The sequence below is a fragment of the Aedes albopictus genome, chromosome 3, assembly GCF_035046485.1.
Source record: "Aedes albopictus strain Foshan chromosome 3, AalbF5, whole genome shotgun sequence".
NCBI lineage: Eukaryota > Metazoa > Arthropoda > Insecta > Diptera > Culicidae > Aedes > Aedes albopictus.
In genome coordinates this window covers 59,286,312-59,305,087 of record NC_085138.1, presented here as the reverse complement: position 1 = coordinate 59,305,087, position 18,776 = coordinate 59,286,312, and the positions used below count along the sequence as shown (strand labels likewise).

Genomic DNA, 18,776 nt, shown 5'->3' with positions numbered 1-18,776 from the left:
TAAAGAACGACTCAATAGAAAAAGGATATAGTTTATGCCAAAATGGTGAACACTTTGGGTGCCATTTCTTACAATATATTGGAATGATTGGACTGGGATTTTTGAAAACTTTGGGAATTTTTCGGCTTTCGGTCACGGTAAAAGTGATGACAATTAAATATCATTGCCAACTTTTCGATCCTTGACTTTGGAGCCCTGAGAAAGATCCCAATCCTACGATCGAAACGTTGGCTATGATATAAAACTATCAACGCCTTTACCGTGACTGAATGCCGAAAAACTCCCATAGTTATCTTACAATGTGAAGCGTCAAATACACTGGAACCACTATTTTTTGCCGTAGGCTGGGGGCGCATAAATTGAAAATAGTATAAAAGAAATTCCTGCATAAATTATGTCTGGGCTTTAATTAAGAAACTTAGCTAGAACTGGTCCTGTTTCTGGACATTTGTGTTGGGGTCAAGGGCGTTTCCTAGAAGTTCCCAGGAAAAAAAGAAAAAAAAGGAAAAAGAAATCCTGGAGTAATTTTTGGTGCATTTCCTAGGAATATTTTGGGAGGAAACCCTGGGAGAATTCCAAAAGAGTCTTCCCTGGGTGAATTTCGGAGGGATTCCCTAGAGAAATATCTGAAAGCGCTTTTAGAATTGAAAAGTCAGATACCGTGACTTCTGCGCAATCAATCCCTACGCTAACGTGTCTCTTCTTAGACATATGTGTTGCTGGGAAGAGTCTCCGGCGGACTTATTGTAAGAATGCCTGATGCAATCTTTGAGCAAACTGCTGAAGAAAAGGCTGGAGGGATTTCCGGAGGAGTCCCTGGAAGTTTTTGGCATCTTTTTGGAAAACATTCAAGCGAAATTTTTGCAGATATCCTTGGTGAAGTTCCTGAAGGAATCCTATGACAAGTCCAAGAACTATCGTTGGAGGAAACCATTAGGGAGTTTGCGGGAGAATTTCCAAAGGAGTTTCTTGACATTTTTTTGAAAGAATTCCTAAAGGATTCTCTAAAGGAACATCCTTAAAACATCCCTGGAAAAATTTCCTATAGGTATTTTTTTTATTCCGTGTGCGTGTTGGGTATTATCATCACTGCAACCATTGTTTTGATCTATTGTGACATATTCCCCATTCTTGTTTAGCTTTGTCTGGATAACGTACCACTATCAGGAGTGGTCGTCATCGATTGACATAAAGCATTTCCCCAGCACGGCACAACCTTTCGGATGAAGAGCACCACCGTAATGAGATCTGTTCTCCAGATTTCAAAGGGTTCAAGTAGCCCCTTATTGAAGAACCTTATTCTTTGATAAAACAAATAATGCTGGACAATTTCATGACTAGTGTTCCGAGTCTTCCTTTTCTGTGTTGTAAAAACGACACAGATCATTTTGAACTTTTCTGATTAGCTTCAAATGATTTCGGCTCTGACAATGACCTGTCATAAGACAAGTATACGTACTAGAGATATTTAGAGTAGTTAAAAAAAAAATAACAAAGGATAAGTTCTTGATGGATTGGAAAAATGAATCTCAGGACGAACATCTGAAGGAATTCCTTTGCTTGAGCTGCATGGAGTATTCTTTAAAGAATTCATGGATGGATTCCTTAAACATTTCTTGGAGATAATTGTGAAAGAATTCCTGGATGACTTTTTGGAAAATTTCGTGGCTCCTGTATGCATCCCTCTAAAATTATCTTAAAGTATTCCAATAGAAAACCCTAGCGGAATGCCTCTTAAACTTCTTGAAGTAATTGAAAAAAAAATGTTCAGGTAGTTTTGAAGAAATTCTTGGATCTCAGAATAAATTTTCGAAAATATTCCAAGAGGAATTTCTAAAGGTATTGCAAGACGAATTCCTGGAAGAAATTTCAGAGCAATTCCTGGAGTAATTTCCAGAGAAATCCCTGGAAGAATACCTGGATAAAACACTAGAGGAATCGCAGAAGGATTTCCAGGAGGAATCTCAGCAGGAAATGCTGGAGGAATATTTAGATGAATCTTTTTAGAAATCCCTGGAAGAATTTCTAAACAAATTTCTTAAAAAAAATCCTAGGAATCTCTTAAAAAATCCTGGATGAATTTCTGAAAGACTGCCTTGTAAAACTCCCGAAGAAATTCCTGGAAGAATCCCTGGAACGATTCCTTGAACAATCTCTGGAGGAATTCTTGTAGAAATCCATAAAAGAATTTCTGGAAAAATTTCTGAAGAAACTTCAGGGGGAATTCCTGGTGAAATTTTTGTAGGAATCCCTGAAGGAATTCCTGGAGGAATCTGTGGAAAAATCCTTGGAAAATCCCTGGAGGAAGTCCTGGATAAATTCCTGGAAGAACTCTTTAGGGAATCCCTGGTGGAATTCCTGGAGATATTAATGAAACAATTCCTGGAGGAATCTGTTAAGGAATTCCTGAAGGAATGTTAGGGTGAAATCTTGAAGGAATGCACAGAGGAGTTCCTGGAGAAAATCCTGGATTGATTTCTGGAGAAGTTTCTGAAAGAATCCCAAGAAGAGTATCTGGGGGAATCCTTGAAGGAATTTTTAAAATAATCCCTGAAGTTGTTGCTGAAATATTCATAGAAGGAATACCCAGGTGAACTCCTGGTAGGACTCTGAAATATTACCTGGAGGAATTCCTGAAGAAAGCTAATGAGGAATCCGTGAAGCAATCCCATGAAGAATTTTTCCTTGCTATTATTTTTTTTAATTTCTTTTTATTCGCGAATTTTAACTAATGCTAATTGTTCACACCGGAATTCCTTCGAAAACTCCAGCGAGCTTTCTATACGAATATCTTGAAGAATTTATGTAGGAATCCCTCAAAAAAAAATGTAGGGATCCATGTATGCAATTATTTTAAGACGAATTATTGAACGATTCCTTAGATGAACTCCTAAATGGTTTTCTCATCCCAAATTTAAGGAATTTCTGGATTAATATAAGAAAATGTTGAGTTAATTTATTTTTAAGGAATTCCTGGAAGAAATGTGCGGTTCCGTGGTCGTGCGGCTAGGGTCACCAAGCTCTTAGTCGCATTGTGCTGAGGAGCGTGGGTTCGATTCCCGCCACAGCTGTCAGGAAAAGTTTTCGGCTGTTCCACTGGGCGTTGCATGCTAGTCCGTTGTCTAATGTCGTGCTTCCTTCAAAGAGCGAAAAGCTCACTGGAAGCATTGAACGTGTCCGTGTCTTTTAATATATGGAGAAATCCCTTAAGGCGAAACTGGAAGCATTTTCTCATTTTTTTGGTTTTTGATTTTTAATAAAATAACGAAGCAATATTTTTTCAAAATCGGTTTTCGTACACATGTAGAGTATGGATCAAGGTATCTCCTAAATTTTTCCCTGGTGGAAAAAGTTTTTCGTTTTTGCAGAAACCATTTTTTTGTGCAATTTTGTGTAAAAATGGTTTCTGCAAAAACGAAAAACTTTTTCAACCAGGAAAAAATTCAGGAGATACCTTGATCCATACTCTACATGTGTACGAAAACCGATTTTGAAAAAATATTGCTTCGTTATTTTATTAAAAATCAAAAACCAAAAAGTGAGGAAATGGATCCAGTTTCGCCTTAAGGAACACTCGCAGATATACTTCAAATGATCTCTGGTGAAAATCCTTTGGGAATCCATGGCAAATTTTCAGAAGGAATCCTCGAAAAAAACACTGGTACAATCATTGGAGGAACCTCTGAAGATATCCCAGAAGAACGAATGTCTGGTGAAATCCATAATGAAATCACTGAAGAAAGCAATGGGAACATTTTTGGTGTAATTCGCCAATGAAGAAGTATCTGTAGAAATTTCTGAAGGAAGCCCTGGTACAATCACTATCGAAATCCCTCCTCAAAACGTCTGTAAAGAAATTTTCGGAGATAAAATTCCTGGAGAAGCCCTTGATGTATTCCTGAAGCAGTCCCTTGAGAGGTCCCTGAATGAATACCTGGAGGAATTATTGAAGGTATCTCTATAGGAATTCATAAAAAATCCCGGTTTTTTGCTCTTAGCATGACGTTTGATTGAATTGAATACGAGTGACAGTTCGTGAATCTTGTGCAACCACACTTTATAGCAGCATATGGTTCTAAAAAGCCCTTCTTTTTCCCTACCGGAACCGGTTCCGGAAAAGGGACACTTCTTTTGTATTCCATGAATAAAAATCACAAAATTTAGCCTTCAACCAAAATTTTTATTTGGTAAAATTCTATAATGAGATTGTCTATCTGCCTGTCTGACCCTTATGGATTCGGAAACTTTTGGTTATATGGACTCCTACCTATGAAAAGGGGGGCTTTATACAGGTGAATATGCGAGGGACGTACCTATGGAGCTATATGTCAAAAAACGAAGTTAACAGGCAGTCCGTAGTTTGCCGGGACTGCTAGTTATGTATAAAAACCCTAAATTATTGGAATAGGTTTTTATTCTTGAGATATTTTTTCTGGAACTCTGAGCAATTGATAATCTTGAGTTGGCTCGAATTAAAAAAAAACACTGATAGCAAAGAAACATGGTCACGAACACCACCCCACTCGCCCCAGCTCCCTATGGCTACGCTCATGCCTAAGTCCAAAAGAATCTATGCAACAACTCCGGAAGAACTACCTACAGATATTTCTGCAGGAACACCACGAGGAAATCCTAGATGAATCCCCCATCCCATCCAGCGATGCCAGATGATTTTCTGTATCACTCGTTCAAAAATCTGTATCCCATACAAAATTTGAGTGAAAAATCTGCATCCTATAAATGAAAAATCTGTATTCCATATAAACGCAAATTTTCCCAGGAAATTCCTGGAAGAAGTCCAATAGGAAGATCTACAGAGGAATCCAGGAGAATCCATTGGGGAATTCCTGTTTGAATCCTAGGATGAAATTTTGAAAGAAACTCTAGGAAAATCCCTAGATAAATTCTAGGATGTATCCGCGAAATAGTTCTATGGAGTAGTTTTGGGGAAATTTCCACTGAAATTTTAGAATTCATCTCTAGAGAAATTTCTATATAAAGTTCATCAGGAATACCAGCAAGAATTTCTGGAGAAATCACAGTAGGAGTTTCATTAGTTCCCTTCGACAAAATCAATTATTTGTGAAAAAGTCTTACTGACAGTCCTCCAGAAAACAATAAGAGGTAGACCAGGACTATTAGCATTTCTTCCGGGATTTGTATTGTTTTGTTTTTCAAGTATTTCATCATGAATTCCTTTAGGAAAGAAAATTAGAAGTTATTTGATTTCATGAAACCTGTAATAATTTTTTTTGGAATACCACCGAAAACTTTCCTAGTAAGTCTAACAGACATTAATTCAGTAACATGTTTAAGAAATGTTCAAAAACCTTAATAACTCAAAAGTGATTTTCAAATTCAACAATCTACGTAAACGACAGATGTGTCCAAAAAAACTCAAATGACTTTACATCATCACTGCTGTCCCTTAAGGTCCACTTCAGAGAAATCGGATAACTTTCCTATTGCGATGTGTAACTAATCAACAATTTTGTTATCAAAATTTGATGCAAATCAATTCCACCCTGGTTACACCAATGCGAACAGTGAACATCCATCATTTCCACAGACATTCATTCATGTCGGTCATCGGAATGGCATTCATATGGGATGGGTGGACCCTGCAAAATTCCAACCATTCCCTCTCTTTGGCTGCTGTCAGTCACTCAGCCAGTCAGGCAGTCCAGCACCAGCTGAGCTGGGAACAACCTCAAACTCGACAATGACGGGTATGTAACTGCTGTTGAACATCAACCCGCAAACTCACAATTGCATACGTGTTTGTCGTACTGGACCGGCGCGGCAAGGCAAGGCGGTTCCTAGACAGACCTAGTTGGTATGTTGTAAGTATGACTCTTTAACTTGAAAAGGAACCTGCTGCTGCTGCTGCTAGCTGGAACCTGGAAATTGTGTCATCCGTAGAGCTACCTATGCTCGTAGAAGGAAATGAAGAGATATGAGAGTGTCATTTTTCATCCAGGCTGGCATTAAGTCTCGATTGTCAATGCTGCTGTCGTCGTTATGGTGGCGCACGAGCTGGAAGGAACTAGTTCAGTAGGACTGGGTTGGTAAGATCTCTCGAAGTGTATGTCATATGTTGGGAAGAGTTTGATTATGAAAAAAGTAATAGATAGGCCGTATTGTAAACAAGAGAGAAATTGATATCTTTCAACTGATAGCTGAAAGTTCTGTGAGAAATGTTAAACATAATTATATAAATTGATACCTTATAGATCCGTTGTTAGAGAATAATCAAAACAAGGATCAATGTATCCTCCTTCCACGGTACACATAGAATAACATATGAGTTCATCACCTCATCGTGACTATTGTCGAAAGGAATTTCTCCAACAAACCGAAACGATGATGACGGGCTAGGGCTTAAAGTTAATTTTGCAATGACATTCCAACTAACCTTATAGATCCCGTCGACGAGCTTAATAATTTCCTCGGTTTCCATTTTGACTTCGATGTTCGGTGAGCTTACTCAACTGACGATGCTATTTCTTACGTTCTGCGCTATTCGGTAGATGTCACAGGCGTGCCGATTGGTAGACAGCTGCGATACGATCCAGGAAAGATTTCTTATTTTTTAAACTTACGAACAACTTCTCTCATCAATTTCTTCGCTTCAGTTTTTCACGGATGGCGTTGCAACGCAACGGATCGAACTCAACAAAGAAAAAAAATCACTCGATGGAGACTAGCACTGGTGCGAAACTTCCCGGTTCACAATCACGTTCAACAAAATAACACAGATTATTTACAACATCAACAAACAGGCAACGATAATAATGATTACGGTAACATGGACAAAAACACACTGAAATGAACTTTTCCTCTCTGCGTCCGTTTCACCTCCCAACTATTTACACACTCACGACACTGGGATAGAAATAAATCACAATGCACTAAAAATGTTGCTTTTTTCTCCTTCGGGCGGAGGAGCTTCTCAGACAATGTGATTGCAGTTGGACTGGATGTAAAATATGGTCCCTTGTGGTCGTCGTTGCTGGTGCACCGTTTGCCGGTAGGAACTCATGCTAATGATTTATGCGGTTTGACGCCGAAGATGGAGTGCACGCTCGTTCTCTGCTCCGATTTGTTTGTTGGGTTCCTAGGCGGGGGTCGCGTTTTGATGGTCAGTGTACGTGATGCCGGTTAGGTTAGATCTAAAAGAGAGAAGAGATCACGGCGGGTATTAGTCAACTGGACATAAAAACATTGGTTTTAGGACAAATGCTGTCTCGGTAAGGAATTAAACGATTGTTTATCTTGAAGGTTACACATTTTGACTTGGAATCGAGTTAATTATTAAAATACTAGAGATAATTATCAAATACCTATACTTACAAATTATTCAGTCTATGATCGTATATTTCGGTCATCGTAGCTGTTACTTTTCTAATCATTAGGGTTCGCCGCTTATTTTTTATCTTTCTTTGTTGAAGTCTACAAAATACTTTTTTTGGTTTTTATTTCATTCTATTTCAATCTAGTCTAGTCTACACATAAATAGGTATTCATTGAAAGTGCCCTGGAAAATGATAGGATCGTTTATTTCTAGCATTTTTCTAATGATTGTGAATGCTAGCAGCACATTGGAGATGAAATACAAGCATTAAAGTGGCAGCACCTACTGTGCAACGTTGTTGATTCTATGAAACAACTGACTCACAGAATAAAATAATCCGGCGTACATTTGGATGGTGAGATAAAAAAGAGGTTGTCAAAATCCATGGAACACTTCTAGAATCGTGAAATTGAATGAAAAGAACAACCTGCGAAAAAAGAATCGATTATAAACTGAGCTGACACAAATGAGTTAAAGGTGTGTATGTGATTTTAAATCTAAATTAATTGAAAACTGGATGACCTCTAGTGTCTCATTTAGAACGTCGGTTTGACGAGTTGAATTAAATAGCAGTTGATACCCTAAGGAACAACTTCGTAGAAGATCATAACATGGTGAAACTTAATTAAAACATTCTAAAACAAAATTTAAAAAAATGATTTTGGGAAAAACGAACACCATTTTCCACTAGGGGAAAATTTCAGGAGATACCTTAACGCTTCTTCTAAATGTGTATGGAAACCGATTTTGAAAGTATTGTGCCGGTATTTAATGAAGAGAAAAAAAAATTAATGAGGAAATACTTCCAGTTACGCCTTAGGGAAATCATACATGGATTTCTACAGAAATGCTTTCAACGATTCTTTAGGAAAATCAAAGGTTCCTCCAAATTTTTCCATGAATTTCCTTGGTAAATCTTCCACAGACTCCGTCAGTAAATTTTAACAAATTTTTTTCAGAAACTTTTTCAAGAGTTATCTGAGAAATTTTTCTGGAGATTCATTCAAAAAAAAAAAATCTAAGGATTCCAAGTGCAAGGAAATCTCTTAAGGTACACCGGGGAAAGTTGAAACACGATGTTTTGAAATAGATTCCAAAACAATTTGGATTTTTTTTATTTTGCCATAAGATTATTTGAATTAAAAACTATGTGTTATGGCGTTCAAGCTGTTTACCATCATTGGATAACATCATGTTAACCCGCTGTTTCATCTTGCCCCACCCGTTTCAACTTGCCCCGGTGTACCTTATCAAAATTAATTATTGGATTCCATCAGAATTTACTTGAGGAATTCGGTCTCAAAATCTACCAAGGTTTGTTTCAGAAACTCCTCCGGGGATTTTGGTTTTTGTAGAATTTTTTTAAAGATTCATCCGGAAATTTCTTTAGAAATTTCTCCACAAATTCTCCAGATTTTTTTTTGTAGATTGGCATGGATTGCTTCTAAAACTCCACCAGGAATTACGTTACAAATTCTTCTAGGGATTTTTTGAACAAAATCGGAAATTTTTCAGAGATTTCTTTAGAAATCCTTTGATAGATTTCTTAATAAATTATTCTAGTGAGTTTTCAGGAAATATTCCAGATATTCCTTCAAAGCCTCGTTCTGGTATTTCTTCAGAAAGTCCACCAGAGACTTGTTCAGGCATGCTGTAGGCATGGATTCCAAAGAAAACTCCCACACAAATTTGTTCAGGAATTTCTTCAAGGATTAATACAGAAAATCCTGCATGAATTTCTCTAGAGATTCTTTCACTCTCAGTGATTCAAGCAGGAATTCTTCCAAATATTTCTGCAGAAGATCACAAGAGACTCCATTAGGATTCCCTCTTGATATTTCATGTTTTATCAGAGAAACTAATCCGGCCCTTCCTCTAAGGATAACTCCCATAGTTTTTCCACGGATTCTTTAAGAAATTTAATCAAAAATATTTCCTAATAATGTCTACTGTCTACGGAATTTCCTTAAAAATTATCTCTAGAGTTTCTCATGCGTTTCTCCAAGTATTTCGACAGGTTTTTTTTTTCGAAATTCGTTCACAGAATCCCCAAATTTTTCTATAAACTCCCTCAATTTTTTTCTCCATAAATCCCGCCAAGTGTTTCCCGAGTAGTTTATCTCTATTTTACTATTACTTTGGAGCTTTTAGTAGAACTTGTTACTTCAGACTCTAGTTTAATTTAAAAACACTTCACTAATACTTTACTTTTGCAAAAGAAAATAAAAAATGAGTAACTCTTTTAAAGAAAAACTAGAAAGGACGAGCAAATTCCTTTTAATTCTACTACTGTGCTTATCGGCCTATTTCGTCTGTGACTTACAGACTTCTTCAGTGTCAAGTGCTCGACGAGCACTTGACACTGAAGAAGTCTGTAAGTCACAGACGAAATAGGCCTATCTGTCCGAAGATAAGCACAGTAGTAGAATTAAAAGGAATTTGCTCGTCCTTTCTAGTTTTTCTTTAAAAGAGTTATTCATTTTTTATTTTCTTTTGCAAAAGTAAAGTATTAGTGAAGTGTTTTTAAATTAAACTAGAGTCTGAAGTTTATCTCTAGCCAACTCTTAAGAATTTCTTTCTGGAATTCCTCCAAAAATATCCTTTTGATTTTTGTCGAATATTCCTCCAGAGATATATTCAAAAGCACTTCCTAAGATTTCTACGGGGATTCACCTCAAGATTTCTTCAGAAATTCTTAACGGGTTTGCTTCAGAAACTCCTACTGGGATTCTTTCTAAAATTCCTCTGAAGAGATATTTTAAGCTCAACAGACCTTTTTGGAGTTTTATGGATGTCTTCAGGAATTTCTACTAGAAATTTCTACAAAACTTCTTTCAATGAAATTTTCCAGAAATTCTTCGAAAAGTTTTTTTTTTTTACTAATTTTACATGAATTATTTCAGAAGTTCTTCCCAGGATTTCCCCAAGAATTCTCTGAGAAAATCTTAAAGTGAATCTTGCAGAAAATTCAACAAGGAGTTTTGTTTTGTAACTCCACTTGAGGTTCCATCTCCTGGAATGTGTTCAGAAATCCATGCAAGATATGTTCAGATATTGGTCGTGGGATTTTTCAGAAGTTCTTTCGAAAATTGTTCAAAAATTCAAAAATTCATTGAGGAATGCCTGATAAATTTTAAATAAACCTCTGAAGGATAGTCTCATGAAATTCCTTAAAAAAACACCTAGAGATTTTTTGGAAATTCATAGAAGACATTCTTCAATTTATTTTAGCTGCTCTTGGATAAACAGTATTTATAGTTATCTCTTGAGTTATTCCTGGTTGAATGCCTAGAAAAATACCTAGGAAAATATATGAAGAAAAACATTAAGATACCGCCGTTGGTGGTGAGAATGGGTCAATAATGCATACTTCCACATCCAATGGTCTATAAGTTTTGCTTCTTTAAATGAAAAAGTCCTTTGATCACTAGAATGTGATCTTTTGTAATGCATGCATAAATGATGTAAAAATATTTGGAGCTCATCAATTTTATTCAATAAAGTGTAAGAAAATTGACCCATTCTCACCTCTTCAAGGGAGTGACAATAGGTCAAGGGACCAAATTTGTTCCGCATTGACAACAAGTTGATAAAGTTCTTGTCCAAGTTGATACTACTTACTATGAATTTGAGATTCTATGAGGTATCAATCCACCTATAATTTTTAATCGATATTTTCAATATTTGATAAGCTATTTCAGATAATGTTTTGTCCCAATCTTGCCCCTCTGACCCATTGTCACCCGCAACGAGGTTCCTTCTTAGTTAAAAAGAAATCCTCTGAGCCTTTGGAGGAGCTCTACAAGTAATTTAAAAAAATGCTTCAAAAGTTTCTGGAGGGATTCCTGAAAAAAAAAATCCGTAGAAAAAATTCTGAAATTTGATTTGTACTCCAAAATCCCTAAATTACTATCTGCGGAAATTTCTGATAAAAAAAAACCTGAAGAAACAAAGAGAATGGCTAAAAAAAATCTAGAAATTAATGGTTGAAAGAGTATTTGAAATAACACCTAAATGCTCCAGGTTCTTTTTGAACCTTCTGCAAGTGTTCAAAGTATAGTTTTTTTTGAAAATTTTCTTGAAAATGCCAAGTTCTGTAAGAATTTTTAAAAGTATTCTGGATAAAAATCTGAATTTACTAATGAAACCCTTGAGGAATTTTTGAAAGAATCTCTGAATTGAAATCACTCTTGGATTCGAATTTTTTTAAGAAACGTTTGGATGAATTTTTAGAGAAACCCTTGGAGAAATTCCTTGAAGAACTTCTTGAGAAATTTTGGGAAGAATTTTCAGAAAAAGGCGTCACTTCTGGAGGAGTTCCTTCAGAAATGTTTGAATAAATATATGAAGGTATACAAATACGAATTTATGTAGCTTTTGAAAAATTTCTAAAGAAGCTTCTCCAAGGAAATTTCCTGGAGGAAGTTCGGAAATAATCTCTGAAGAAATTTTCAAAGAAAGGCATGTGCATGGATGTATTCGGGATGGTTACTAAGAGGAATCTTGCAAGAAAAATCTTCCATATATTCCGTCAGATTTTTCCAGACATTATTTCGGAAACTTATGTTGAAATTCCTCCAGAGATTCTTTCAGGTGATCCTTTATATATTCTCCTAGAATACTCCAAGAGGAATTATTCAGACTATTCTTCAGGAGTTCTTTCAGACATTTTATCGGTGATCAGGAGTTTTTCCAAAGCTTTATTCCTTGACATTTCTCAAGCATTATGTACCTGTTCCTCTTTCAGAAACTCCTCAAGCGTTTCCATCAGAAATCTCTTCAGGGATTTCCTCGGAAACTTTTCCAAAAATTCCTTTAAACATTTCCCAATATATTATTTTAATTCCTCCAGAAGTTCTTTTTTGGAATTATTAGGAACTGCTTCAGAGATATCTCACGAATTTTGGTCAGGTATTCACCCCACGGAATATTCCATGAATTCTCCTCCAGAGATCCTGGTGGAAAATGTTTTTTTTTTAAATTATGTTAAACAATAGTTTTTGTAAAAACGAATCAAATTTTCCACCAGCAAAGAAAAATCAGGAGAAACCTTGATTCTTCCTCAAAATGTGTATGGAAAGCAATTTTAAAAATTATATTTCGTAATTGAAAGAAAAATTTAAAAAACAAAAAGATAGGAAATGTGTACATTCAGTTTTGCCTTAAGGTGATACGGGACACCGTGTTATTTTCTTATCTTCCATCTCTTTCTAACAATTTGCCTCTCGATTTTGAAGATGGTAATCTTGATTTCTATCGCACCGAAGAGGCTGCAAAACAATCAGCATACGCACTGCAAGTGAACATAACATTACCATCTTATCAGCAACAGAGCAATGGGTATTTCCCCGACAATCCCGTTCGTCCTTAAGAGATTCCCATAAAAATATAAAAAAAACCTTCAATACTGTTTTGCGTAATTTCAGGAAAAACTTCTGAAAAAATATCTAGATAAATCTTTGGGGGAATGCCAGGAGATATTTTTGACGGAATCGCAGAAGCAATTAAAAAAAACTTTAAGTGATGTCTGCGGGAATCTCCAAAAGAATTTCTGAAAAAATTCTTAGAGAATCTCTTTGAGGAATTTCCGCAAGATTTTTTTGGAAAAGAATTTTCTGAAGAAAACATTCCATGCAAATTCTTTTGAAGAAATCACTTGCTGAAATACCTGAAATACCTAAAAACAGAAAGTGTCCCTGAAGATAGTTCTGAAAAAAGCTTCTGCATAAATTTCATAACAATTACAACGAAGGATTACTAAAAGAGTCCCAGAAAAAAATGTTTGATAAACTTCAGAGGAGTTTGTTGAGAAAACCCTCAAATAGAGTACCTGGAGAATTATCTTCAAAAAACCTAGGAGGAATCCGGAAAATCTCTTGAAAAATTTCCAATGGAATTAATCTATAAAGTACTAGGAACTATTTTTGAACAAATTTCTGACTCCGTGGAAAAAAATCCTAGAGGTATCCTTGGAGGAAATGCTGAGGAAATTTCGGCTCAAATATACGGAGGATTACTTCTGAAACTAATGAAAGGATCTCTTTACGAATCTGTGGAGGAATTCCTGTCAGATTTACCGAATATACTAGCACAAGAATTCCTGAAGAAATTATTGCTAGATTTGTTTTTGATGAATCCCTGAAGTAATTTCTGAAGACATTGTGATGGATATTTTCAATGGAATCCCTGTAGGAGTTGAGGAGTTCTCTGTAGGAATTGTGAAGAAATAGCTGTGCGAATTTTTGAAGGAACCACCCAAATATTTGCAAGAAAAAAAAATGCTTACTAAAAGAACTTCTACAATAATCTCTGAAAGAACTTCTTAATGCAAAGATTAACCAGTCTTGTTCTAAAAATTTCAATAATAAAGAAACATAAAACTTCCGAATTCCTGGTGAAAATGATGAAGGAATTCCTGATGAAACTCCTGATTCCTTCAGAATCTAAAAGACACCACTAGAAGAATTTCGGAAGTAATCTCAGGAGAATATTCTGAATGAATCACGCAAAACTTTCGAAGCGGATTCTTGAAGAAAAATCTGAAGAAATGCATAAGGGCGTATCTGTAGGAGACATTTTTTTGAAGAATCGCTGGAGAAGTTTTTGAAAGAATCCTTGAAAAATGTTATGATTGAACTTCTGAAGTAACTTCTGAAAATAGCCATTATAAAATTTTGAAAGGCGTTAGTAGAAGATTTCCTATAGGAGTTTCTCGTAGCTAGAACGGGTATTCAATTCTTTTTTTTGTTTTCTCCCCGCTGTTGAGGAAATTCACTGCTTCCAATAAACTGAGGTTTTGTGGCATCAAAAAGAAAGTTTAGCTTATAAAAAAAACAGTGGCTCAATTTCCCTAACAGCAAGGGAGGGAAAAAAGCAGAAACGAAAACTTCTTCAATCGTTTCGTTTCTTAGTTTTCTGGCTGATGAAATTATAGGACATTTTTGGACACGATGCCAAGATTCCAGGATTTCTAGATTAATTGTAACGCTTTACATATGGATATTTGGCAAGGATAACGGTGCAGACATGTTTTTGTCATTAGTGGATCCCTACTAAGATTTCTGATAGCCATTTTTCATTGACAGTGGGAACCGCTGTTATCGCACTTGTTTTATAACATTGGCACTTTATTGGTAAGCTTTTTATTTTAATCCTACCAGGTTTTCCGGGTAACATATTTGCAAACTTCAGATTTTTTCAGGTTCTGTTGACACGAGGAAGCAAAAAAACTGCTAACACTATCATTGATATTTCCCTTTTTTGATGCTGAAAGAAAAACAGTGTTTCGACATTCCTAGATTTTCACTCTGAGGAAGTGTATCCATGAATCGATGAGTAAAGCAACGCGGGAGGTGATAAGCACTGCTTCAAGAGGACCTAGAAATGGGTGATCCGACGAGGAGTGCCCGAGGGGTGTTGAGATCCGGCAGAGCAGGTAATCCACCGCAAAAAGGAAAAAAAAAGACCATGAAGAAAATGTTATTGTTCGGGCGCAAGAGAATATAGAGCAGGATGTTATGTTGCTGTCAGATAAAACAATGGTGGCTGCCAAGAGGAGTCAAAACTTCGAGGTATTTTTGAATGGTGGAAATAATAGACACGCGGAACTCGAATCGACGACGACAGCGTGGTAGTCAAGTGTTCTAACCATCACACCAGGTCCACTCCGAGCACCTGTATTAACTTTTACCCGTACAAGTGTACGGGTTGCAAATGAAATCATCATCGTTCGTAAACTTTGAAAGCAAGGCGATACTTTTTCGAACTTACTGTTCAACATAGCACTAGAAGTAGCGATAAGGAGAGCTGGTGCGCAAAGGAGCGGAACCATTGCCGTGCGGTCGTATTCGCTCCTCAACTTTACGGACATGATCAGGATCGACCATTGGACCGTGGAAGCGATGTGCATACCTTTTAAGAGGGCGGGTGAGAGAATTCGACTCACGATAAACACCAAAAAGATCAAGTACATGATTACTTGCTAGATGCGAAGTGATGCTAGGTGATGACGCATTGCGGCTACGAAACCAGCTGAATCTGGGAACAAAGACAAAACTCGCGATTCCGGTCGCTCTTTACTGTCATGAAGAGTGGATGTTTTCTCAAGAGCCTTTGGAGTCTTAGAACGTAAAGTGATACAAACAATGATCGGCGTGAAGAACAACATCTGTCGGTGTCGCATGAACTACGAGTTATACCAAGTACATAAAGGATATACTGAAGTGAATGAAATACAGCAGGCTGCGGTGAGCTGTGCACGTTATTCGTATGCCGGAGGAACGAAAAGCTGAAACCATATTCAGCTGTGAACCAGAAAGGGACCATAGAATAAGCCCTCCCTTATTTTGCAAAAAAATGAAAATGTTCCAAGTCGTTGTTGGAAAATGATCGTTTTAGCTCAAAAATGATCATGTCAAAATTTGAAGTCCGTATCTCAAGGAAAAGTGGTCCCTCAAAGGGCCTAAAGTTGTCATGAAAATGAATGGGACTAAAAAAACATGAGATTTTTTTCGACGAAAAAAATACGGTGTTCTACTAAAACCGATGATTTTGCGATATCTCCACTCGTTTTTGAGTTATTGACAAAAAACCGTCGAAAAATCAGCATTTTGACAGATTCCAAAGGAAACTTACCTTATTTTGCTGAATAGCTTGGAAACGAGTAGAGATATCGTAATTCTAAGCACATTTTTGGCCCTCTAGGATTGTAAAATCATCGGTTTTAGTAGAATAGCGTATTTTTTTTTCGTCGAAAAAAATTTTATGTTTTTTTAGTCCCATACATTTTTTGACAACTTTAGGCTCTTGAGGGACCACTTTGCCTTGGGATACGGACTCCAAATTTTGACATGATCATTTCTGAGCTAAAACGATTATTTTCCGACAACGAACTCATAACATTTCAAGTTTTTGCAAAACAAGGGACGAAACCGTAGATGCAAATTTGGTGTAGATTCACCACTACGAGTTGCAGCCCATCAAGTATCAAGTAAGTAAATAAGTATTACGCCTAAAGCATTTAATTGATTTGATGTTGTTTAAAATCTCGCAACGCATGTTTTTCGTTTCCCCTAAAACAGTAATATAATAATTGATTTTTTATCTTTTCAAATCGGTTTATGCATTCAATTCCATAAACGTGCAATTTCAAAGTTTAATAACACTTCGGAGCTGCTGAGCCACTAATTGGTAGAGAGGCCAAATATGCAAGAGACTGAGCACTGCCTGAGTATGGTAGAGTACCGAACGGTCATTGCAAATTAAGTGCGTCCGAATGCACCCATCAATTGCAGCCGAGCCGGTCGCAGCATTGCTCAGTTCCGCAACTCTCGTGGGTCTATCAATTATGCATACGGAATGCATGTGTTTTGTACCTACCTAAAAGCAAGTGCGGAGCAACTCCGACTCAGTTGATTGGGCGAAATTTTATTTGCTCATTTTTTTATTCCATGTCCTCGCGAAGCCACCCGCCAACACAAGCCGCCGCCACATGCTGATTCCTGATGATGGTGAGCTAGCTAGGATTTTAATGGGCAATGGCGAGCGCTTGAAGCTGGCCACAGTTGGATGGGAACTGATTGCTCGTTGGTTTGGAAATGATTGGTTGACTTTGAATCGGTAGGTCGATCGGACAGTCAGCCAGCAGTCGACGACGGAAGGAGGTGCAGCTTCTAATGGCCCGGTTGAACTCCGGTAATTGACATTCGAAACGGTGTGCGTTGGTAATTAAATTAAGTGAAGCGTAACAAACGGATAAAAGAGATAAGTTGCTGGATGGCGTTGTGGAAGGGTTCGTGAAATCGTTTGCGGATATGGAGGTGGTGTCATTTACAGCGACAATTAATGTAGCCCTCGAGTTAATTGAATTAAATTCTCTAAAATTTAAACTTGTATTCAAATGGTGAAGCTCGTTTTGACGTTTCTGAGTCGAACCATTAACATAAGGCATTTCCCCAACAGACCAGAGAAGGGACCTCCATCTCTTAATTTAAATTTATAACGCCTTACTGAAGGCTCAAGTTTGTTTCACAGCCTTTAATTAAAAGAGATTGTGCCAGTTACAAGATAAACCCGTCTGAAAGAACAGCAAATGAAAGCAATGTTATTGCACAGTTAATACTATGTAAGTAAAAAATAATTTCATTCTCCACTTTCAGCAGCTGGCCCCGCACCGCACACAGCAACCTAATAGAATCATTTGATGAAGGCGAATATTATGCACAACGAATTGCACCACCAAACCAGAGCTCCTTTGGCTGCTCGAGCCCTTTTATTACACAGGAACAGGACGGGCTACACGTTTGCACTGCGCCAATGAGAACCACTAAAGACTCAAAAGAAAGGCAAGTGGGCAAAGCAAATGTTATTTTCCGGAAGTAAGAAAAAAAGCAGGGAAAACAGAGAGAAAAAGCCAGCCGTCCTGCCGCCTCCCGGGAAGGCTCAGGGTGTGTGTGCGGGTGCGTTGTTCCGAAGGCTGAATGAAGCTTTCTGAATTATAAGCACATCGTAAATATTTATAATTCCAGCAGCATCTCCGACCATCGTCCATGGGAATGTGGCATGGGAGGCTGACTGGCAAACATTTAGAAATGGGACACACATTGATAAATACACTAGCAACTTTTCTTATGCCATTGGCTCGAGGTGCATAGCTGAGGAAGGGCATAAAAATAGTTATTTATGTAACGAGTTGCAAAAAGTTGATTATTTCAGCACGAGTTGTACATTTATCCAACGAGGCTTGCCGAGTTGGATAAATACAAAGAGTGCTGAAAAACCGAGTTTTGCAACGAGTTCCATACAAAATTTTATGCAATTATTTTTTTATAATGCAACCCATTTGAGTTGCATAATGTTCATAATGCAACTCAAATGGGTTTCATTATGAACATTATGCAACTATTTTTCATTATGCAACTTATTCTAGTTACATAATGAGCCAGTTCGGAAAAATTAGTCATTATGATACCAAAATGAGATATATAAAATGTAAATTATGATGCTGAATTGCATAAAATGAATGTTGTGCATAAATTAGGTCTCGGCTTCCATGCGGGAATCCAGTTCGCGAGAGTAGGTCCTTTTCTGGACTCTTGAGATAACGCCCAGCGGGGTTTTAGGAAGTTCCCAAAGAACCCAGAAAAGACGGTTCCAAGGGGCTTCAGGGACTATTCAGGGGATTAAAGGAGCCGTTTAAGGGCTTTCCTCTAGGTTTCGTTGTCGTTTAATGGGATAACGGGGATTTCAGGGGCGTTTAAATAGTATTAGGAGGGTTTCAAGGGGTTTTAGGGGCGATTCAAGAGGGGTCTCTGAAGTCTTCGAAGAACGTTTCAAGAGATTTCAGAGAGGGGTTAGAGGATTTCAAGAACATTTCAAGGACGTTCTAAGAGGTTACAGGAGAGTTTGAAAGACTTTCAGGAGC

At 37.2% G+C, this 18,776-nt stretch overlaps 1 protein-coding gene across 1 annotated transcript in view; it reads right to left on the bottom strand.

Moving 5' to 3' along the window:
- The window catches only part of LOC134290206 (myb-like protein X), a 704,426-nt gene that overhangs the window by 41,567 nt on the left and 644,083 nt on the right, over nucleotides 1-18,776 (bottom strand). The window contains exon 5 of the mRNA XM_062857276.1: nucleotides 6,416-7,172. Within this exon, the coding sequence (XP_062713260.1) occupies nucleotides 6,416-6,460 (45 nt within the window). The 5' untranslated portion in view covers nucleotides 6,461-7,172. The remainder of the gene's footprint in view (nucleotides 1-6,415; nucleotides 7,173-18,776) is intronic.